We start from the raw sequence: 24,044 nt of genomic DNA on the forward strand, positions 1-24,044 counted from the left end.
GTTTAAATAAGTAACCACCATTGGGTATGTTTCTCAAATAACCAGAAGCCTGGAGGTTTGGAGCTATTTGCAGTGTTTGTCTTTATGATTATAAGGTGGCTATTATGTTTTTAGGCAGCATAGCTGCATCAAAAGCAGGAAATAGGGAAAAAGGGATGGAGCTTTTATTAGGAAAGCAAAAGCATTTCCAAGGCCCTACTGTTGACTTATGCTTATATTTCATTGGCAATCCTAACTGCAGGAGAATCTGGACAAGGTTTTCTTGTCTTTTTGGTCAGCTGAGCCAGGGAGAAAAGGATAGGAAATAGTGTTCGGCTTTCCCACCAAAGGTATCTGCCACAACCTACAAACTTAATTTATATAGAAGCTGAGAAGACATTATTGATTGAAATGAAATTCTAGTCTTAGTCCCTAAATATCTTATATGTTATAATTATTTTAGGACTCCAGTTCAGTCGTGGAATGGACCCAGGCCCCAAAAGAAAGAGCTCATCGAGGACTGGAACATCTGAACAGTTACGAAGCAGAGTGGGACATGGTTAATACAATTTCATTTAAAAAGAAACCACATACCAATGGAGGTATGAATTAAATCGTTTGAAATCTTAAACTGATTTGCTACTATGTAATATAAACAAAAGTGCAAAGAAAATCCTTTAATGTTTCTTAGAAGAAGGATGAGTTGGTGCTTTGATTAATATGTATAATTCCCATTTTATTTATATTCCTTTTTCATCTTTTTGTTGCTTTGTTGGTTGTGACCGCATAAAAAGGCTTTAAAAATATTTGTTCTGTTTTGTAGTTATTAATGGCAGAAAATAGAAACACTTAAAAAATTGCTTTGGCTATCTCTCATGCACATTTTTCTTAATCCAGTAGAATAAAAAAAAAAAATCATGTTATTTCATCCTAAAGCACCAGGGGGAGATGAAGTATACCACTAAACCATGCCGTTCTAATTTCAGTGTTTACTGGTATCTTCACAGCTCATTGCAACTCCCCTTTGTATATGTTCCGCATCTGTTCTCCTTTATATATACATTAAATTTATGTTTGCTGTGTGGTGACTACCTACATGTAGATAACAGAAAAGAGCCAACCTAGCAATCTGATAGAACATGTATACTACCCCAGATATGATCTAGCTAGCCCACCTGTGATGTGGCCCGCCTATTTGTGATCTCTTTAAAAAATATTAAACACTGTATAGAGTTAAAATTTTTTTCTATTGATTTCTTTGTGTATTATAACTAATAGGATATTTTATCTTTCAGTGATTTTGATCTCAGTTTAGGATTTATCCGCATTTACCAGATTCAAAAAGCCTAGCCTAAATTGACTAGAATATGTATTGCTACGTTTATATAGCATTGTTACTAAGTAAAATTGATTTTCATGTATGGCCTGGGGAATCATTCTCATACAGTAGTTATACTTTGTACTGTATCATTTCTTGGTAACAGTGGCAATTAAGAAATAGTAAGTCACAGACTTTCGATAACAGCCAGCTCATGCATATATGTCTTTTTTTTGTTGTTTTGCATTCCCATTCTAGGGAAGGTTCTTAACCAGAACAATGCAGAAATGTTAAGGAAGGATAAAACCACAGGATTTTAGTATATTTAACATGTGAGGGATTTTTAACTTCTCTAGACTGGATCTTCAGGATTGGTTTATGTGAATTGCTTTTTTTTGTTTGCCTAATATTGTTAAATCCTTGAAAATGAAAAAGGTTACAGAAATGAGCAAAAGGAGTGAGTTTTCAGAATTTCATAAAAGAAGCATTACATGTTTGAGAAAAGCATAATCTGACAATAAAGGTCTTTTTAGATTAATGGTTTTTTAACTGGCTGCACATTGAAATCACATGGGGAAGTTAGGCTTTTGAAAAAAGTACCAGTGCCTGGGTTTCATCCAGCAAATTAAATCATACTCTGGAGATGGAGCCTGGGCATCCCTATTTTTCTATATTTTTCAAAAGCCCTCCTGGTTATTTTAGTGTGCAGAGTTGAGAACCTCTGTGTAGCTGTGTAGCTTAGCAGAAAACCCACAGATCTAAATACTGCTTATGTATCTTGGCATTGCATTATGCCTTGTAAAGAGCCTTTATTTAGTAATAATTAAAAGTTAAGGACACATTTCTTTTTCTTTCTTTTCTCCACTGTTTAAAAAATTTTATGATAGCAGAAAGAAACACATTGCACAGTATGGCCCAGTGTGCATACACATGCACATATTTAACAGAACAAGGAGTTAATGAAGTACATTTACTCTGTTTCATCTCATCCCATTCCATCCCATCTTATCCTAGACTGTCTACCTCATCCAATCATATTTCATCAAAACTCCTTCTTAAAGAAGACATTTTCTAATCTTGATGTTTCAGAATTTAAATTTCTGCCATAATTTTTTACATTTTTGAAAAGCATTTTTTCAAATAAAATTTTTATTTATTATTATAAACTTCACATTTTTTAACTTTTTACCTTTTTTGTGATTCACAGAGCAAAATGGGGACAAACCTTTAAAAAAAATTGACTATTGAAGACTTTTTAAACTTTATATTTCTTAAATATACTGCTAAGTCTTTGTTTTTATATATTAGATCAAATGTTTTGAAAATATATCTTCCCAGAACAGCAGACTGCCGTGATGTTCTGGAAACCCATTCAGATAAAATGTCACGTCCTTGCTGTTAATTCTGTTCAAGACATATGGAGACTTACTGAATTGTTTTGTTTACTTTTTTGCTGTTATGGCCATTTTTCCCACGTCAGTGTGTTGGAGTTATTTTTTACATATATTGGGTAACACAGTAAGTTCATCAGAACTAATTAGCTTTATTTACCTTTGTTTAAGGAGAAAGAAGGAAATTTTGAGTTAACTGTTGGATTCTGCTAGTTTTCCTTTGTAACAACTTCTAATTCTGGTTAGCTATTATTGGTAGACCAAATTGCAGATTACTTTTCTGTTGACTTGGTTAGTAGATTATTCATTTATTTAACACATCTTTGACTACCTACTATCTGCTAGTCACTCTTCCAGGCACTGGGGATATAGCTGTGAACAGAATTAAGTTCTTGTTCTCATGAAGCTTATACTCTAGAAAAGGGACTTCTGGGATTGACTTGTAATGTTTGTCTCATTGTTTATCAGAGCTTTAAGTGAGGAAATGTGTGAGGAATTTTCTTTTGTATTTAATATGTAATGTGTGTCTCTTCCATTAACAAGGGAAAAATCTGTGTAAAATTTTTACATTTGAATATGCACAAACTTCTGATATGCCTGCATATATTATTTAATATTCTTCATATGATTTTCTTGCATGACTTTTATTAAATACTTTTTGTGGAATTTAAGATAAAAAATCGTATCTGGTTTTTCATTGCTGTTTTGCTGTGAAAATATTTTTGGTCTTTGCAGATAATCTAGTAGTATGTATCCTTTCTACATAGTCCAGGTGCATTCACACTTAAGTGATTCATAAAATGTTGGAATTCTAGATTTGTTCTTACTTTGATATTAGTTTGTAATGGTGTTATGAGCTCTATAATATAAATTGCAGTGAAACATGATGTGTCGTAAAGTGAGCACGTGGTACTTAATCTGGTATCAGCCTTAGATATGAGTTCACCATCTGAACTGGTGTGGAAGTAGGCAGGGCACTGCATAGATAAGTTACTTAGCCTTTCTGGACTTTGTTTCAAATGATAACTTGCTAGTGTCCATGAAAGAGTAATGGTGTCTGCATTCCTTGCCAGGTAGAGGTTTCTGTAAGCTGTAGGTTTCTGTGTCAGTTTAGGAGATTTTGTTGGAGGTGATGGAGCTGTAGTGTTCTGACTGTATAGGAAGGTGACATACATGCAGGTCAGTACTGATCTACCCTTTGAGTAAGTTCTATAAGCAGATATTATCTATGCAGTTTATCTTTGTGGAATTGATAGTGTTGGGATGGAATTAATAAAGATTTTCAATAACAGGATAGTATGACACTTCTTAGGAAATAACATAAGAGAAAAGGTCTTTTAAAATTTCAGAGACATGACATGCTTAAGTCTGCGTTAAATTGTTCAAGTAAAATAACATTTTTAGATTAGAAATTAAATATAAGTATTAGATAACTTTTTTCCCTTGTTCTTTAAATTTTTATTTAAATAGATAATCTTTACATTGCTTGTTATCAATTGCAATATTATTCACAAACCTAGGATTTTAAGCTTCTGTAAACAGCCCACACACACTAGGAAATGCTTTATTTTACATAGCTATAGTTTGGTTTGAACTGAGGTCTTAATTTAGTAGAATGTTGATTTAGCAGGAAGATTGAATGTATTTATTCTCTTTTAAGCATTCACAACTTAGTTACCTTTTCATCCTCAATTCCCCACTGTTCTTTGGGTTTTTGCAAATGTCTGTCTGTGTACTCACTCTAATGTTACTTTTTTTTAAAATTAATTTTTATCGGAGTATAGTTGCTTTACAGTGTTGTGTTAGTTTCTACTGTACAGCAAAGTGAATCGGCTATACATATACATTATGTCCTCTTGTTTTTTGGATTTCTTTCCCATTTAGTTCACCACAGAGCACTGAGTAGAGTTCCCTGAGCTATACAGTAGGTTCTCATTAGTTATCTATTTTATACATAGTATCAATAGTGCATATATGTCAATCCCAATCTCCCAGTTCATCCCACGCACCCCCACTTTCCCCCCCTTACTTTTTATACTGGTATACTTTTACCTTCACTCAATGTAATCTAGTAAAAATAATTCCAAAAGGAAGTGAGGAATAAAGGTTGGTTTTGTTTTTGTTTTTTTTGTTTTGTTTTAAATGCCTCTCCAAATGCATCATGCCATTTGTATTTGAGGGAAGTGGAAAAGATGAATATTTATTGAATATTTACTATATACTTGGCACTGTACTCATTAGTTGACAAGTATTATCTCTTTTAATTCTTAGGATAACATTGGGAGGTAAGTATAATTATCTCCATTTTACAGATGAAGAAACTGAGGCTCAGAGAGATCCAATTATTTGCCCCAAATCATTCAGTTAGTAAGATGGTGGTGCTGCAGTTTGAGTCTGGCCTGCTTGCTTCCAAAGCCATGATCATTTTGGAGCAAAGCTGATATTTTAAATAAGGGTAGTATTTTTTTCAGTTTGTATACAGTAAGATAATTATTTTAAAAACTATTCTTTTAAGAAAATGTATGTAGCCATTTCTAATACAGGTGGAAGCCATGATAATATCAGTGCTGTAGTTGTTCCCTAGGTTCAACAAATATCTGTTAGGCAGTCATGAAGAGTGCTGTCAATACTTTTAAAAAGGTGAACAAAAATATTTTGCCCCACTTTCTTGTTTTTAAGATGCTCCAAGTCATAGAAATGGGAAAAGCAAATGGTCATTCCTGTTCAGTTTGGCAGACCTGAAATCAATCAAGCAAAACAAGGAGGGTATGGGCTGGTCGTATTTGGTATTCTGTCTAAAGGATGACGTCGTTCTCCCTGCTCTGCACTTTCATCAAGGAGATAGCAAACTACTGATTGACTCTCTTGAAAAATATGTGGTATTGTGTGAGTAAGTATCAAATTATTTCCTACTTATCAAAACCGGATTGTTGTGATGGTCCCAAGGCGAACTGTTTTTACTTGTCATTGGGTATCAGTGACCTATGTGCATATTAGGGCTCAAGCAGGTTTGTTTTTTCTGGAATATTGACTACTTTGGATGAGTGACTGAATAAAATTTTGCCATTTTAGTAATTTGGAACTGCAACTTATCACCTTATTAGTGTTTTAAAGAAAAGAATGTTCAGTATTTTAATACACATTCAAATGAATGATGATACATCAATAATTTATGGATTATATATTTAACAGTTTTGTCTTTTATTATGTAGTTTCTGTTAAACATAGAGTTTCATTTGTAATGCTACAAATTTAAGTCAGACAAATCTAAATAAAATTATTGTAAGTGTGGAAGTTAGGGCTTTCTCATTTTCCAGAAATCTTGTGTCTTCCATTTATTTACCCATGTGCATTTGTACACACATACTCTTTCTTGCTTTCACTCTCAGCAAATACAATTGTGGTATCTATTAAGTTCTGAGCACTGTGCTGGTTGTTTGATACTTAGTAGTGAACAAAACAGGCATGTTCTCGGATATCTGAGAGTTTATGGTCTTGTGAAGGATGCTAACCAGTAAATAGCAATAAACTCAAGAAATAAGATGGAGGAAGTACAAGGAAGAGAGGAAGTATACTTCATTCAGACTGGGGGTTGGGTAGGGGTCAGGGAAGACTTTCTGGAGGAGGTAACATCTAGGTTGAGACTTGACAACTGTGTGAACGTTAGCATGAAAGGGAAGGAGATATTTAGACGAAGAGATGTTTTAGATAGAGGGAGGTATGTAAAACACGACGTAATCACAGAACAGAGTAGTTCAGTATCACAGGTCTGCATAGTGGGGGAAGGGAGGGTACAAGATTTAAAGATGAAGCCAAAGAGCTGAGTTAAGGCCAGAGCATGAAGGGTCTTGTAAATCATGTTAGTAGGTTGTTCCAGTCATCTAGTGAGCTTGTAGTAGCATGAACTAGGGGAGTGACAAGAAAGAAGTGTTGGAGGAATATTTAGTGTTAGAGTTTGTGATTGATTGGATATGTGGAGGAGAAAAGAAGGGAGAAGTTGAGATTTTTAGTTTGGGGAATCGTAGGGATGATTGTTAACTTCATTAATAATGTCCTCACTTTAATAGAGTAATGTCATGCCTAAATGTAGATTATATAAAGCTAGGAGTAATGCAAAAGTTGAAAGATATTGACTCTGTTTTTCGGCATGAAATTCTCTTCCCTTACCATGTTGACCACCTCTGGCTGGCACTAGGCATGCTGATTAGTACCTGTAATCATAAAGTCAGATCTGGTTGGTAGTATGTGGGTCTTGGATCTTGAAGTGAGAAGCTGTGAATAGGCTACCACCTACGGGGTTAAGTAGATTTCAGGAGGAGCATTTATCATGACTGGGGCATAAGGCTTGGCTGTTGAATAGCAGCTGTTAAAGACTTGGGGGTCTTAGCATCATAGCAAGCTCAGTATCAATCAGTGTTGTGATGTAACTGTTACAGAAGAGCTCATTCATTCTGAGACTGTTGATTAAAGCATAGTATCTAGAATGAAGTGGTAGTCCCTCTCTACTCTGTACTGATAAGATCATATTTTGGAGAACTCTTAGTTTTAAACACTGCATTTTAGATTTTAGATGTGTTAGACTAACTATACTACGTGGAAAAAGATGGCTAGTGTAATGAGAGGGATCAAAATGGTATCATGAAAAATGTGGGGATGTGGCGATTTAACTTGACGGAGTTGTGGTGAACCATTAAATAAAACCCAAGCTGGGCTTCCCTGGTGGCGCAGTGGTTGAGAGTCCGCCTGCCAATGCGGGGGACATGGGTTCGTGCCCTGGTCCGGGAGGATCCCACATGCCGCGGAGTGGCTGGGTCCGTGGGCCATGGCCGCTGAGCCTGCGTGTCCAGAGCCTGTGCTCCGTCAGCAATGGGAGAGGTCACAGCAGTGAGAGGCCCGCCTACCACAAAAAAACAAAACAAAACAAAAAAAACACCCAAGCTTCTTACTATGGTCAGTGAGGACCTGCCCTATCTTAGCTCTGTTTATTTCTTAAACCTCATCTCATGCCATTCTCTTCTATATTCTAGCCACATGGTTTTCTTTCAGTTCCTGAAATGCCCTAAACTCTTTCTTGTCTTAGGGTCCTATATGTATTTCTTTTGTCTAGAATATTCTTCTCCCTTTCTTATCCCTGAGGTCTCAGTTTAATGTCACTTCCTCAGAAGGGCTTTTCTGGATGCTTAGTCTCCCATTTAATGTAGGTTCCGACCCCCATTCCTTTTTGCTTTCTCATTCTCTTGTTTGCTTCCTTCATGGCCCTTTACAGAATAAAATCATTGTCTGTTTATTTCTGTTACGTTTTCCTCTAGAATATAAGCCCGTAAAGGCAGGGATTGCATCTATCTTGTTTACACTTTCTCCTAAATTCCTAGCCAGAGTGCCTGGCCCATTTGTTCAGTAAATCTTAGTTGAATGAATAAATGGCATGATACTTACCAGTTTTACAAATAATTTCAAAAGGATTGTTAAAAGAAATAGACTAGATTTGTTTTGTATGACTCCAGAGATAAACTAGAAGGAAGTAGCTCGAGGGGTAGAAATTACAAGGAATTAGCCCATGAGGTAGAGAGTTTTCTGTCTTGGATGGGTTCAAGGGTAGACTCAACAATTACTTAGGTGCTTATAAGAGAATATGTACCTTAAATATGTGTCGGTGATGTTTTAATGACGTTTGTAAGTGAAACTATGTTTCCTTTTCTGTATTGGTTAGGCTTAGATATGTAGCATCATAATAATTTAGCCCAAATTAATGTTGAAGTCATCCAGTTATTATTTTTGGACAACCGCAGGTCTCCCTAGTGAGGGCAGACCACTTATGACATGAATGAGAGCAGACTAGAAACCACCTTCTCTGTTGGCAGGCAGATAAAAGAGATAAAGAGAGCCTGGAAGGGGTTATGCCATGCATGCACCTTACTCTTTCCTGATCTCAGTAGTCAGATGTGTCCCTGTGAATATTTTATTTAATAGGAGTGCATATTTCCACCTGGAAATAAGAAGCCATGGGAATGGTATTCCCCTCTCTCTACTTTTTCATTCAACAAGTATTTTTTTTTTTGAGGACCTACTATGTTCTAGACATCATACTAGGTGCTGGAAAGGAGCACTTAGTCAAAAAAGATATGGTGTCTGTCTTCATGGAGTTTGTACTATTGCAGAAAAGAAAAAGATCGCTTATACAAATAATCATAAGTTTTCAGCTGTAATAAGTACTATGAATCAGGGATATAACACGATGAGAGCATATAATAGGATAATATGTAGGTTTGTGTGTGTGTGTGTGTGTGTGTGTGTGTGTGTGTGTGTGTGTGTGTTAGTAGTAATTGAAGCTCTGAGAGAGAATGAGATTAACTAAGAAGAGGATAAAATGGGATAGAATGTAAGCATGTGATTAATTATAGCCTTTAATGATGTGGTCAAAGAGAAGAACCTAGCAGAGGAGTCTGACTTCCTACACTCTGTTTCCTCTCTTCCCACTAGGCTTAATCACATTTATGGTCAACCAAGGATGTGGCTGTTTCTGGGAGAGGAGATAGCTGTGTAAAGTGAGCTTTAAAAGCTTCATCCTTAGTACCAGCCACTTCTCCATTGTGTATTCTCCTGTGACACTGAGGGGCCAGTTTATTCTTTGCCCCCTGAATAGTCTGAAATGTGTAAGAATAGTACATCAAATATTTTATCCCCAATTGAAGGCCCCTTTGTACACTAGGCAGAAAATAAGCATCCCCCCATCCTCTTTCCCATCATAAATTATGCCCAACTGCATTGTGTCATATATGCTGAGTCCAGGTGGTAGAATATAGATATTCCAGATAAACAGTCACCAGTATAAAAATAAATCCCATATTTGTATAAACCATCTTCCATTATCAGATTCTTAGGGAGATGTTAAAGGTTCTTGTTTTTTATGTTCATTACTTATGATCTAAATAAATGGAATTCACAATTAAGTCCAAAGGAATGAAAAGTCCCAAATATCCCCCATTTTTTACTTTATTAGGTATCATTTCCTGTCTCTGGAGCAGTTATCCTAAGCAAAATGGTACTTCCAGAGTCATGTTCCTATGGTCGCAGATTGTTGTGGAGACCGGAAGAAGAAGGGTAGACCAGGAAAACCTTGGTGTCAGCAGCTTCGCTGGGATCCCAGCCACTCTGTTCCTGGGTCATCCTTCTTGTGTTTTCTAAGTTCAAAACATTAATAGAGGGAGATTCAGACCACATTATCTTTTTTTCTCTGATTAACCTAAATTGAAGAATGTGGCTTGCACCTGTGGCCATGATGTCTTCCTAACACTCCCTGTAACGAATTAAGGGTCTTACCATACAGACAAACAGAAATTGCAGATTTGCTAGGGATGTGCAGCCTTGAAAGATCGAGGTAAAGGTTGGGTAACTATGCACAGTTCCTTCTTTCAGTCTCATTAACTGGATTAGTCAGTGCAAAATAGGCCAGCTTCTTGAGGCTTATTATTTCTCAAATGGTTTTCTTATCTACTGGGATAAACAAATTGTCCTATTCATTGATATTCTTTAGTGTTCTTTGACTTATCACCATTTAGAACATGGTATTCAGCTGGGTAAAAGAATGAGCCACAGATAGATTTTTGTTACATTTCTGGAACCAAGTTGGTTGCTAGGATATGAATGAAAGTTATTGGTTGGTTCTGTTAAAATGATTTTATATATTGGGCCATTTTAAAACTAATACATAAATATCCAAGCAGTAAAATATTTCCTTAAAAAGCCAAGTTGGTTGTATCATCTTATAGCACCAGTCATTTATGAGATTAGGTCCTAGACCCTCATTTATTCCCTTTGTGAGATACATGTATCCACACACACGTACATATGTACATACACATACACACACATATATATGTATAAATTATATGGATGGGAATAAACTATATAGTTTTGTTGTAAATATTCTGTACTTTTTTTTTATTAACCTTTTTGGCTTTATATCTTTTGCAATGATATTTTTATTTATTTCTTTAGCTTTCCATATTGGTCTTCTCAGTGGCAATATAAAATAGTTACTATTACATCTCAGTGCACAAAAATTCTTCAACTGTTATAATTTCTGAATTCTGAAGCTTTTGGGAGAGGCTCACTCCAAAGTACTTCTGAAGTTTTAGTAGTTATGCGTCTGTAGTTGTGATATTAGACAATGGTTTTCTTTAAGCCCTTTAGTAGGATCTAATAGAATTGCTGATGTTAGCATCATTAAAAGTTCTGTTTTACTGCTGCAATGAGTTTTTGAAAGCCTTGAATAATGTTGTCATGAGTGATCAACTTCCCAGAATCCATAATATCCCCAGAATATATAAATATAATATTTAATCTTCCCAGATTAAATCAGTGTGGTAACCTGGCAGGTGGAAATGTAACAATATTCTGGAATGCCAGCCCTCCTTTTGGTGAGCTCTGAAGTTCTTAGCAACATTATTACCTGTCCTCTTACTGATATACTTTAAAAAATGTTTTGTTGATTTCTTCAGTGTCAACCGAGTCTAATGTGACTTCCCCCAGCCCCTCATCACAGAGCATTAGGTATAAAAAAAAGATCCTTCCTTTGTAAAAAAGTATCTGTGGTTCTTTGTTGGTTGAGCAGTCATTTCTTCTTCCCATCTCCAGCTTTGTGACCATAGTTTTAGATCTGAAGCCATAATAATTGGCTGGGCACAGATAACTGAAGGTTGCGTATGTGTCCCCCTTCAGCATGCATAGCCAGTGTTTTGACTTTCATGATCATTTTTTTATTTGTAGTTTAAAGAAAAAGTTTGACTTAATCTATTTTTAGAAACAAAAAATAATAACCATAGCACCAGCAGCACTGTGTTAGGAAAAAAATATGTTTCTATACTAGTTACTTTTCTTTTTCTGGTGCTATGTTTACAAGTTGACCTATCATTAAAAAATGCCTTGTGAGAACCTATAGGTCTTCATGTTAATAAGCATGACCCCCAGAAGATGTTGAGAAAAATGGTGATTAATGAAAATTGAACGTTTAAAAAGTTATTTTCTTCCTACTTCAAATGACTCAACCTTAGCTCTTTTAAGACGCTAAGGGGCTTATTCAGCTACTATTGTCTTTGATGATCGAGTGCTGTTTCTAAGTAAGAATAAGATCCTGTTTTGGATTTCATATCCCCCCAGCATTGCTGTTGCATCCTGTTATGTTAGAATTGAGAAGAGATAACTGTTATTAAAGTTCTTATCTCAAACATTTATAATAAACTAGAAGTAGATAGCAGCAAAATAATGCATTTAATTTTTGTTTTTAAACACAAAAGTTGTGGATTTATTACAGCTGACTTACTAAATTATAAAACTTTTTGAACAGAAAAAAGACTGGATAATTCATTTGATTACTTCAAATTAGATGTCTATTTGGAAAGCATTTTGTTTATTCTGTAGTTATTAGGAAGTGTGGAGAAAAACATATCTGGAGCTCAATAAGCAAGAACTAAAAATATACTGTACCTGAACTGTACATTACAACCATGTGTGTTTATAATAATGGTTGGCATAATTAATGATCTTTAACAAATAATTAAGACATTGTATCTTGTATTTTTAACATCTTATATTGAAGTACTACCAAGCTGTGGAGTGAAGTTGGAAACCATTTCAAAATAGGACATTTTCCTGTAGTGTACATATTATATATACTGATGAATCCTAAAGTGTGTTTCAACTTTATTTATAAGAGAAGGTATATTCTTATAATGGAAGATATATTTGTAAGAATTTTCTACTATAATTCTAAACAAAAGTTTGGGTTCATTATAATTTAGTCCTCTTGGCTTTACCTAGAATAAAAATATACTTTATCCCTTTTATATTTGTTAATTTAATATTTAATGTTTCATGTAGTTTTGGAACTCACTTAAGATAGTTACTAAGTACTTGCTAGTATTGAATTAATGGGAAACACTTTTAGAACTGGACATTTAAGGTTTTTTGTTGTTGTTACGGAAAAATAACTGTGCATTAGTAATTATTTAGGTAGTTATTGATGCGGAGTGCTACTGTTTTCTACAAATCCCTTCTTTTTATCACAGATCTCCGCAAGACAAAAGAACACTTCTTGTGAATTGTCAGAATAAGAGTCTTTCACAGTCTTTTGAAAATCTTCTTGATGAACCAGCATATGGTATAATACAAGTATGTTTCCTTAGTCTATCTTATATTAATCTGTTTGTCTGACCGCATTATTTTATATGCATCCTACCTCTCACTTTCTCAGAGATTATACAGAATGAGGCAAGTGTCTGCATGTGTAAACCTTATGGAACTATTCTCTGTAATTTTATAGAAAGAATAATATGTGTCATATTGTTTGTAAGACTCAGAAGCTTCCTTGGTTCTTAATTACTCTTACAGCAATTTTCCCCTTTATCATAATTGGAGTTGGACATCAGATTTTTATTATCATAGCTTGCACTGATTAGGTGAAAAGTCACTGGGTAAGACACTTCGAATTAATCAGTGATAAGCTTATGCAAAAATCTGGTTTGAATTTTTATTTGATGTTTAAGTTGGTTCATTTGGGGTCAGTTTAGTCTAATTCCTCTTAAAGTATTTGAGTATATTCTTGCATTTGGCTAAAAATGTGCCCTTAACACAGGCAGAAATAAAGATAATTTATTTTTCACTCAGGTTGCTATGTAAACTAATGACATTTTTGTTTACTCATTCATTTATTCACTTATTCATTCAACAAATGTTTGAGTGCTTCTTTGTCCCACATGGTATCTCTTTTTGGTTCTGAAGATAAAGAGGGAACTTTTTAGGAGGGAGGACAAAAGAGCTAAATACTGATTAAAATAAAAAGTGAGGGAACTGTTTTTCTTATTGTGAAAATAATCATTTTAAAGATAGACCTTTAAGAAGTAACTATTTTTGCTAAATATGAATAAGCAGGCAGTTTGGGATTTAGAAGTAACTCTAGCAGTAGAAAAACTTTTCTAGGACAGCACTGTCCAGAACAAATTACTCTTGTTGGCATGATTCACCAGTTATATAATTAGATTAAAATGTCAGCTAATATTTAAATATTGTGAGCGTTTAAACTTAGCTATCAAATATTTTGTGTTAGGCTAGTGTGGTACTACCCACTTCAAGAAATATTTTTTTCTGTGAAGGCAGGACTGTTAGAGAGAAGAAAGCTGTTGTGGGCCGTCCATCAGTGGAAAGTAAGCACTGCAGATATTTCTGGTGTGTGCAGATTGAATGAAGCCTGCAAATCATGTGTTTATCTGCAATTCAATCAGTAGCATTAGCTTGCTATTTAATGTACTATTTTAACCAAATGAAAAAATTGGCTTAGAAAATTTAAATTTTTCTTCCCAGAAAAAAATAAAATTTTAAAATAATCTTAGAATGCTCTGTTTTAGTTCTGATTTCCCCCCCTTTAAAAACCTTTGCCCTTTTGCCTGTCATGAGGTATTTTTATTCTTTATCTGAATTAATTTTGCCAATATTTTTCTTTCTACTGCATAGAAGATTAAAAAGGACCCTTATACGGCCACTATGGTAGGATTTTCCAAAGTCACAAACTACATTTTTGATAGTTTAAGAGGCAGCGATCCTTCTGCACATCAACGACCACCTTCAGAGATGGCAGATTTTCTTAGTGATGCTATTCCAGGTTTAAAGATAAATCAGCAAGAAGAACCAGGATTTGAAGTCATCACAAGAGTGAGTGGAGTTTATATTAATATAGCTCTTGTGTTTTAGCAGGAGAAATGCTTTTTAAAGTGTACTGAATGTTATAGAAATAGAAACTCAATTTTGGTCATACCTGCCTCTTCTCACAATCCTTTATAACTTTTGCTCACTAATATATCTAACGACTAATGCTTGTCCTGCCACCAAATTCCTGGTTTCTTCTTCATCAGCTACTACTTATACTTCTCTGTTCATCAGTGTTGGATCTCTTTCTTTGATTACCTTTTGATAATAATGAACAGGTTTTTGTTTCATTGAGTGTATAGCAGTGAGTAAATAGTAAGTCTTGCATGTTGCCCCTAGTTCTGTTCTTCGTAATTTTTGTTTTCTCAGACACTCTGCACAGGCAGCTAGTCAGGACACTACTCGTGGGCTTTTATTCTTATGTGAATCTTTTCTTTTTTAAGTAAGATGGATTTTGGCCTTGAATTATGGTAAATCTTTATATATGCTCAACAAGACTTGAATTTGCTACAATTCTAGGCTGCACATAGTTAGAACATTATAAAATATCTCAATTGTAGTACTTAATTAAAGGGCTTATCTTGCAAATGGCATTTTAAAATTACCAACATCTGTTAATTGAATGAAAAGCTGTAGAAAATGCCAAGTAGAGCTAATGGATCATGAATCAATTCTGAGAGCTACAAATTTTAGATTGGAAGAAAAGCTAATTTTAAATATGATTAATGGAATAATACTCTTTTTTAATAATATAGCATACCATTTAGTGTGAAGGGTCTGTTTTAGAATTTACGTGTTGAATGTTCTGTACTTATGTAATTGAAACCCAAAACAACAAATGTTTTTTTGTTTCTGAATTTATAACCCAGTTATTTGTGTGTTTAGTAGGAGGGTAAAATGTATGGAATGCTATTGCAGTTTATAAACTAAACATTGGAAACTAAGGGAAAATATTAGAAATGTTAGAACTTATGTCTGAGTAATAGTATTTTAGTTTTAGTTTCTATATACCTTGATTTCATTTCACTTGTTAAAGGTGTACTCTTTATTGCTTATCTTTTTGTTTTAGATTGATTTGGGCGAACGACCTGTTGTTCAAAGGAGAGAGCCAGTATCATTGGAAGAATGGACTAAGAATATTGATTCTGAAGGAAGAATTTTAAATGTAGATAATATGAAGCAGATGATATTTAGAGGGGTAATTACTTTAGTATTTTAAACTGTTGGTGTTCAAGTTTTCATTTTCTTTTGGGAGGTGGGAGAGATGAACTCCTTTTTGATGAGTGTTGCCTTAAAATCCGTGTAAGACAGAGTGAGGTGTTCGTGATGTCCCTGAGGGTTGGGTTGGAGGGATATACCATTAAGCCTATGGAAAGGTATTCTTTCTTACTTGAAGTTCTGTGGGTTATGTGAAGGAGGCATTTGTGTTCCTCAGTGGTAGTTCCCTTATCTAGTAAGGATTGGGTTTAGAAAGACTAATCAGTTCCACTGTCTGCTATACAGTCTACTCTTCATTGTTTACGCTTTCTGGCAGCTGCTTACATCTTCAGAATCTGGAAGTCAAAAACAAGGTAGTTTTTACTGAATTGAGTTATTTTTATGTACAGGCATACCTCGGAGGTATTGTGGGTTCGGTTACAGACTACTGCAGTAAAGTGAATATTGCAAATAAGCGAGTCACTCACATTTTTTGATTTCCCAGTGCATATGAAAATTATGTTTGCACTATACTGTATTAAGTCGATTAAGTGTGCAATAGCGTCATGTCTAAGAAAACAGCATATGTATTTTAATTAAAAAAATACAAAACAAAAAAAATAATAACAATAACATCAAAGATCACTGATCATAGATCACCATATCAAATACAATAGTAAAGAAAAAGTTTGAAATATTGCGAGAATTACCAAACTGTGACGTGGAGACATGAAGTGAGCAAACGCTGTTATAAAAATGGCACTGGTAGACTTGTTTGGCACAGGGTTGTCACAAACCTTCAATTTAATAAAACATGCAATACCTGAGAAGTGTAGTAGAGCAAAGTGCAATAAAATGACGTATGCCTATATAAAACTATCTCTTAAATAGTAGTTTTTCTGTTTATGTGCAAGTTTTGTGAACTTAAAGTATTGCATTCATTTTTTACAAATGTGTTTAATATGCATGTTTTCTTCAGGGACTTAGTCATGTGTTGAGAAAACAAGCATGGAAATTTCTTCTGGGTTATTTTCCTTGGGACAGTACCAAAGAGGAAAGAACTCAATTACAAAAACAAAAAACGTAAGTAATGGTCTTTTGTGTGCTCATTAAAGAAATCCAAGTAACTCATCCATATAAAGTGGAATAGACTAGGGTAAGGGAACATATTTTTATTTTCATCTTTTTAATTTAAATATTGTGAGCACTATAGATAATTTCAAACCAGAAACACTTATTAAAGGGACTTCATTGCAGTTACATTAGTGAATATATAGAATGATGGTAAAAAAAATTCTAGTCCCCTTGTATAAACATTTTAAGCATACTAAGATATAGATTTTAAAATATATCTCATTTATCTTGATTCATTTTTACAATTTATTATGAAATTATAAAAATGGCTCATAATTGTATTTGCTATTTAGGTTAATTACCTTTAAATTATTTTCCTGGTGCTCTTATAACATAAACTGGCCTTTTTTTTTTGGAATTGTGTTTCTATTTTTAAGTAATTATCAGACTTGAAAAGAAACACAGACCAACTTCCCAGGTATACTTATTCCCAGTTTGTCAGTCTAACCTTTTATTTAAAGCTCACTTTCAATCATTATGTGTATATTCAAATTCAGACAGTCCTTTTTTTTTTCAACATGTTTGCCAGTCCTTCTAAGACATTTTCACATCAACAAGTTTCTGTAGTAAACTGGTTGGAAAATGGTACTCTCATGTCACATTAAAAAAAAAAAAATCTCATAGGTTTGTAATTATTTGGAAACTTTAGTGGCTAAAGTATTTAATGACTGGAATAATTTTAGTTCTGATATTAAGGACTGAAGTAAATGTTTCCTTAAAATCATATCTAAATTATTCTAGTAGTTTAAATAAAGTTTATGACGTGTATAAAGTTATTTTATTTTTCCTTTGATTGTAACTTTAAACATTTCACTATCATATTTATAAATTTACATCTCACTAGCACCATAAATGCTTTGATACATTAAATTTGTTTTTTAGGTGTTCAAATAACCTTTTTTGGTATAAAATTGTTTTCTATAGTGATGAATACTTCAGAATGAAACTACAGTGGAAATCTGTCAGCGAGGAACAAGAGAAGAGAAATTCGAGGTTAAGAGATTATAGAAGTCTTATTGGTAATTTTTTCTTAATTTTGAAAATGCATGAGAGGGTTGCATGGAAGTGTTGATAAGATTTAAGAAATGCACGTATATACTACAGAGTTAGGGCCCAAATGAAAAATCAGAGGCTTGTGGCAAAGATTCTTACCACAGAAATACCTAGAACCTCCTAGGGCAGCCTTCAGAATGTGATTTGGGCACTCTTTCTAGCTGCAAAGCCTCTATCTGGCTCTCTAGCCCTCCAAGAAAGCTGACATTGTTGTGAACTTGGGCCAGATAATAAAGGTTATAAAACTTTCTCTCAGAGAGGAGGAGATCAAGATGGTGGAGTAGAGGATGCAGAGCTCACCTTCCCCTGCAAACACATCAAAAATCATCTACATGTGGAACAGTTCTCACTGAAATCTAACTGGAGACTGGCAGAAAGACTCCTGTGCAGTAAGAAAGATAACACACGATATTGAGTGGGAAGGAAAGAGAAGTGATGAAGTTGGGACCTGTGTCCCTGGGAGGAGACTCAGAGGAAAAGGGAGATTACATGGATGGAGAGCCTCCTTGGGGAATGAGTGGTCTGAGCCACATATTGGACACCCCAGTCCTGGGGTCCAGCAGAGGGAAGACAAGCCCTCTTGGCTGGTTGGAGGACTGTGAGACTAACAGGAGGGCTGTGGGAAGCCTGGACTCCGCTCTTGAGGAATGTGCACATGCTTTCTTGCTCCTGAGGCAGGGTGGAGGGGGTGGATTGAAGACTGTACAAGTGACTGGTTGGTTTTCTGTGACCGCCCCAGTGCACACCCTGGCTTGAGCTAAGCAAACACCCCAGCCCCGCTTGGAAGATCGGCTGTGAAACACAGAAGCAGCTCAGACCTGAAGCAGCATATGAGCAGGGTGGGGGCAGCCATTACTGGCACTTACACAGGCAGAACATCAGAAGCAGTGTGAATGTCTGACCCTTGCTGGACCACCGTAGCCCATGCCCCTACACGCTCGGAATGCCCACACCAGCCCTTCCTGTTCCAGCACTGTCCCCAGTGGAGGAGATACATGGGGGTGCACACTCCGAGGGGAGGAAGCGAGCTTGGACTTGGCCCTGGCCCTAAAAGGGAGGTGACAGCCACCGAGCAGAGGGGAAGTCCCAGGTCACACCTGGCTCTGGCCCTAGGCCCTTCATCTCCAACCACACCTCCTACCAAGGTGATAGCTACCAGCATGCTCTCAGGAAAGATGTGACCCGTGTTCAAGTCAAATCCAGCTCTCCCTCCAAAGCCACTGGGCACACGCTAACTGTATAGGGGTTCTCCCACATAATGACACCTTTAAACGATTTCTCTATGAAACTAGGTGAAAGTTAAGCAAAATGAGAAAATAGGAATTTGTCTCAGTCGAAAGAGTAAGAGAAAACCCCTGAAAACAGTCATGAAATAGAAATAAACAATTTACCAGATAAAGAATTCAAAGTATTAGTAATAAGAATGCTAGCTGAAGTAAGGAAAGTAATAGATGAACATAGTGAGAATTTTAACACAGAGCTAGAAAATATAAAAAAAGAATCAGAACTGAAGAATACAGTGACTGAAATGAAAAACACCCTAGAAGGAATTAATAGCAGACTGGCTGATATAGAAGAACACGTAAGTGGTCTGGAAGATAGGATAATGGAAATCATCCAATCAGAACAGCAAAAAGAAAAACAAATTTAAAAAATGAGAACAATTTAAGGGACCACTGGGACAACATGAAGTATACCAACATTTGCATTATGGGGGTCCCAGAAGGAGGAGAGAGCGAGAAGAGGTTGAAAATGTATGACATTTTCCCACAAAACTAGAACAGATAATCCTAAAATTAATGTGAAACTACAGAAGACCCCAAAATGCCAAAGCAATCTTGAGAAAAAAGAATAAAGCTGGAGGTATTATGCTCTCTGACTTCGGACTATACTACAAAGCTACAGTTATTGAAACAGCATGGTACTGGCACAGAAACAGACACATAGATCAGTGGAACAGTATAGAGAGCCCAGAAACAAACCCATGCACTTAAGGTCAGTTAATCTACAACAAAGGAGGCAAGAATATACAATGGAGAAAAGACAGTCTCTTCAATAAATGGTGCTGGGAAAACTGGAGAGCTACGTATAAAACAATGAGATTAGAACATTTCCTCATAGCATATACAAAAATAAACTCAAAATGGATTAAATACCTAAATGTAAGGTGTGAAATCATAAAAATTCCTAGAAGAGAACATAAGCAGAGTACTCTTTGACATAAATTGTAGCAATATTTTTTTGAATCTGTCTCCTAAGGCAAAGGAAACTAAAGCAAAAATAAACAAGTGGGACCTAATTAAACTTGAAAGCTTTTGCACAGCAAAGGAAACCATTGACAAAATGAAAAGACAACCTACTGAATGGGAGAAAATATTTGTAAATGATGGGATTGGTAATTGGTTAATATCCAAAATATATAAACAGCTCAAAAAAACCAGGCAACCAATTAAAAAATGGGCAGAAGACCTGAGTAGACATTTTTCCAAAGAAGACATACAGATGGCCAATAGGCACGTGAAAAGATGCTCAGCATTGCTAACCATTAGAGAAATGCCAATCAAAGCCACAGTGTGATACTACTTCATACCTGACAGAAAGGCTATCATCAAAAAGACCACAACTAACAAATGTTGGTGAGGATGTGGAGAAAAGGGAACCCTTGTACACTGTTGGTGGGAATGTAAATTGGTGCAGCCACTATGGAAAAGAGTATGGAGGTCCCTCAAAAAACTGAAAATAGAACTACCGTATGGGCTCTAGGCGCACGGGCTTCAGTAGTTGTGGCTCCCTGGTTCTAGAGCGCAGGCTCAGTAGTTGTGGCGAATAGGCTTAGTTGCTCCATGGCATGTGGGATCTTCCTGGACCAGGGATCGAACCCATGTCCCCTGCATTGGCAGGCGGATTCTTAACCACTGCACCACCAGGGAAGTCCCTTGATATCATTGTTGATACCTTTTTGTTTTCTGCCTGGCATGTCAGTACTAAATAACTGTACAAGAGGAAAGAGAGACAGATAGTTCATGAGGGCACAAATAACTTTTTACTGTGTTTAAAACACCTATTAAGGCAGATATTCTATATTGGCATTATGACTATGTAAATTGTGCTTGAGTTAATAAAAAATAACTTATCATGTACCTCTATCAACTATGATATGAGAATGAAACATTTTGGTGTTTTTAAATAAAATTTGACATTTGTAGCATGATTTTTTGGTATTGCTTTTCCTTGTTTGAAAAATGTATTCACAGTTCTATAGATATATGCTATATTTATATTTATTAAGCTATTTTAAGATAGCTCAACAAAAAGCTAGAATATTGTTCTGCTGATTTTTAAAATGCCCTTATAGAATCTAAACTCATGTCATGAGTTTAGATTGCTTTGTTGAAAAATACCTCCTCATCTCTTCACAACAATTATTGAGAATGTTTTCAGATTATTAAATTTAATGGGGGGAGAGGACAGTTATAACTTTTAAACAAAATTGATTATAGAGTAAATTAATCACTTTAAATTTCTTTAAATTATTTTTTCGTAATTTACTGAGGGATTGAAGTTTGGGGAATGCCTTTTTAGTTGTTTCACAAGATGCATCTAGCAGGTATCAGTGTTTATTAATTGAATTGTCAGTACAACTTGAGATACACGCCTGGTGATGTTTCTAAAACTGTTTTTAATGTCTTAAAATCATTTCCAGAAAAATGTGGATTTTCTTTTTTTTCCAAAATGAAAATAGATTGCTTATTTTATATGTAAACTATTTATTTATTTATTTTATATGTAAACTGAATAGTGTATATATGAGAATGAAGAAGTAATTTGTCCTAAAGATGGTTATGGAACATGACAAAGAAGTTGACAGTACTTCTCATAATGAATGAAGCAATTATGAATGAAACAAATCTGTTTGATTACACTTGATTGCATAGTAACTTTTTTCATTACTGTTTTCAAATAATACTGCCTATCACATGTATTCATGACTGGCATTTTTTATATATATAAATTTATTTTATTTATTTGTTTTTGGCTGCTTTGGGTCTTCGTTGCTGTAGGGGCTTTCTCTAGTTGCAGTGAGCGGGGGCTACTCTTTGTTTCAGTGCACGGGCTTCTCATTGTGGTGGCTTCTCTTGTTGCAGAGAGCACAGGCTCTAGGCGCTCAGGCTTTAGTAGTTGTGGCTCACGGGCTCTAGGGTGCAGGCTCAATAGTTGTGGCGCACGGGCTTAGTTGCTCCGTGGCATGTGGGATCTTCCTGGACCAGGGCTCAAACCCATGTCTCCTGCACTGGTAGGTAGATTCTTAACCACAGGGTCACCAGGGAAGCCCATGACTGGCATTTTTATTGCTAACTAATGTGAACTATTACTTGGTGTTGGTTTTAATTAATTGGATGTATTTCCTGCTATTCAATTAAAAGATTTCTATGTTTAGATAAAAATTGAAAAATATTTAAAAATATACCCAAGAGGAGGTTGACTGACTTCGGAAAAAAATTCCAAAATGTTACTTTATTGCATATCTGAAATGGAATTTGATGAATTTTTTCATTTTAAAAGCTTGGCAAGAGAGTAAGATTAATAACAAGAAGAATAACTCTGTACTTGTAAGATGTGAGCTTTATAAAAATCTGTTATTCTAAAGGTTTTCAAATATGTGATGATTTTCTTCCTCAGAAAAAGATGTTAACAGAACAGATCGAACAAACAAGTTTTATGAAGGCCAAGATAATCCAGGGTTGATTTTGCTTCATGACATTTTGATGACCTACTGTATGTATGATTTTGATTTAGGTAAGTTCTCCTCTAACATCCGAATTTAAAGATATTATGTATGTTTATTTTAGAATTTAAATTTATTAACCTGTTAGGAACATGTAAATAGTTCTGTGGCCTAGTTTTTATAGGGGTGTTCCACAGGGGACTGGAAACTTAAAAGGCTTTGGTTCCCAAATTGTGCACCAAGGAGCACTGGGTTGCTCATGCAAACTCATGGGGACAATGTGGGATATTTTAAATATTTGAGGGAAATATAGTGACATCTGTAGGACACTGCTCTAACTACTAACTGGAGTAGTTCAGGGTTTCATCATTAGATCACCAGACTCCTTCTGATGAAGTTATATCTTTACAAAGCAGAGTTTTTGGCCTTGCCGTGATAAGCAAGTACTGTGTGAAAATAGATGAGGATGGTGGCATCCAATTGGATTCCAAGGTTTTGAGTAGTGTAGTGCCCAACAGGTGCTAAGTTAAATAGGATATAAATATTAATTAAGTTGTTTGGATCTGTTTAATAAATGGAAATTGTTAGTAATATTTTTGAGCCTAGGGGTGCCTTGGAAAACAATTCCTGAGGCACTAAGGGTACTGTGAATTGAGAAAGTTTGGGAACCTTTTTTTGATAGGCTTATCCCTTGTGAAGAAAAATGCTGATTTGATATTATAGACAAATGGTGCATATAATTATCTAGGGCGTGTGGAGCTTTACTCTCTTTTCTTGGTTAGTCTGTTTTCTACCAAGAATGGGTTGGAAAGACTGGGGTTGGTGGTGGGAGTTGGGGGGATTGCATGGGGAAGCGATGCTAAGGGATAGAAAGCCTAAGGAACCAATATTTTAAGGGACAAGAGAACTTGATCCAAAAGAATTCCTTTTGGATTCTTATATGTAAGTTAGGGGAAGATGTAAACTCTGTTGTGGATCTTGAGGCATCAGCCTCTGGTGACAGTAGTTGAATATCACAGATTTCTCTTTAAAATGTGAAATGTAGCCAGTCCTGTCTGTCACACCTATAGTGAGCCTCAAATTGGATTGTTGAAAATATTAGTAGAGTGCTTCTCAGGTTACAGAGTGCTGTTATTACTTAATTTTGATTTCAATTTTGATTCTATTAGAAGCCTTTTGAAGAAGTGGGGAAACAATCCCCACTTTATAAGTAAAGTTATATTGATTTAGACTGTGACTCAGGGTTGTACAAGTAGTAAATATTGGACTGGGGGTAGAGACCCAGGTCTTTATTGCAGCCTGGCATTCTTACCTCTATACATTCAGCACCCTGACCCATTGCCATTTTAGTTTCTGTTAACCACTGTGGGGAATAGGGCTGTCGTCCTAGGGAACAAGAGGCATTGCCCTGTACTCTAAGTTGGTAATTTTGAGATAGGAATTAATGCATATTCTTAGAAGGAGTTCCTGAATGGTCAGTTTTTTCAGGAACTGAGTCCCAGACCAGCTATTTGGATAAATTGCTGTTCCCGTTTGTCTATATTAA

At 35.5% G+C, this 24,044-nt stretch overlaps 1 protein-coding gene across 3 annotated transcripts in view; it reads left to right on the plus strand.

Moving 5' to 3' along the window:
- TBC1D15 (TBC1 domain family member 15) overlaps positions 1-24,044 on the plus strand; it is a 65,746-nt gene that overhangs the window by 25,929 nt on the left and 15,773 nt on the right. The window contains exons 4-12 of one of the 3 annotated variants that reach the window (XM_082850602.1): positions 443-581; positions 5,368-5,578; positions 12,756-12,858; positions 13,839-13,889; positions 14,197-14,394; positions 15,458-15,586; positions 16,565-16,668; positions 17,644-17,738; positions 22,453-22,569. In XM_082850602.1, coding sequence (XP_082706728.1) covers positions 443-581; positions 5,368-5,578; positions 12,756-12,858; positions 13,839-13,889; positions 14,197-14,394; positions 15,458-15,586; positions 16,565-16,668; positions 17,644-17,738; positions 22,453-22,569 — 1,147 coding nt within the window. The remainder of the gene's footprint in view (positions 1-442; positions 582-5,367; positions 5,579-12,755; positions 12,859-13,838; positions 13,890-14,196; positions 14,395-15,457; positions 15,587-16,564; positions 16,669-17,643; positions 17,739-22,452; positions 22,570-24,044) is intronic. The other 2 variants (XM_082850603.1, XM_082850604.1) reach the window with 2 other exon arrangements.

This window comes from Leucopleurus acutus (genome assembly GCF_964270905.1).
Source record: "Leucopleurus acutus genome assembly, chromosome: 11".
NCBI lineage: Eukaryota > Metazoa > Chordata > Mammalia > Artiodactyla > Delphinidae > Leucopleurus > Leucopleurus acutus.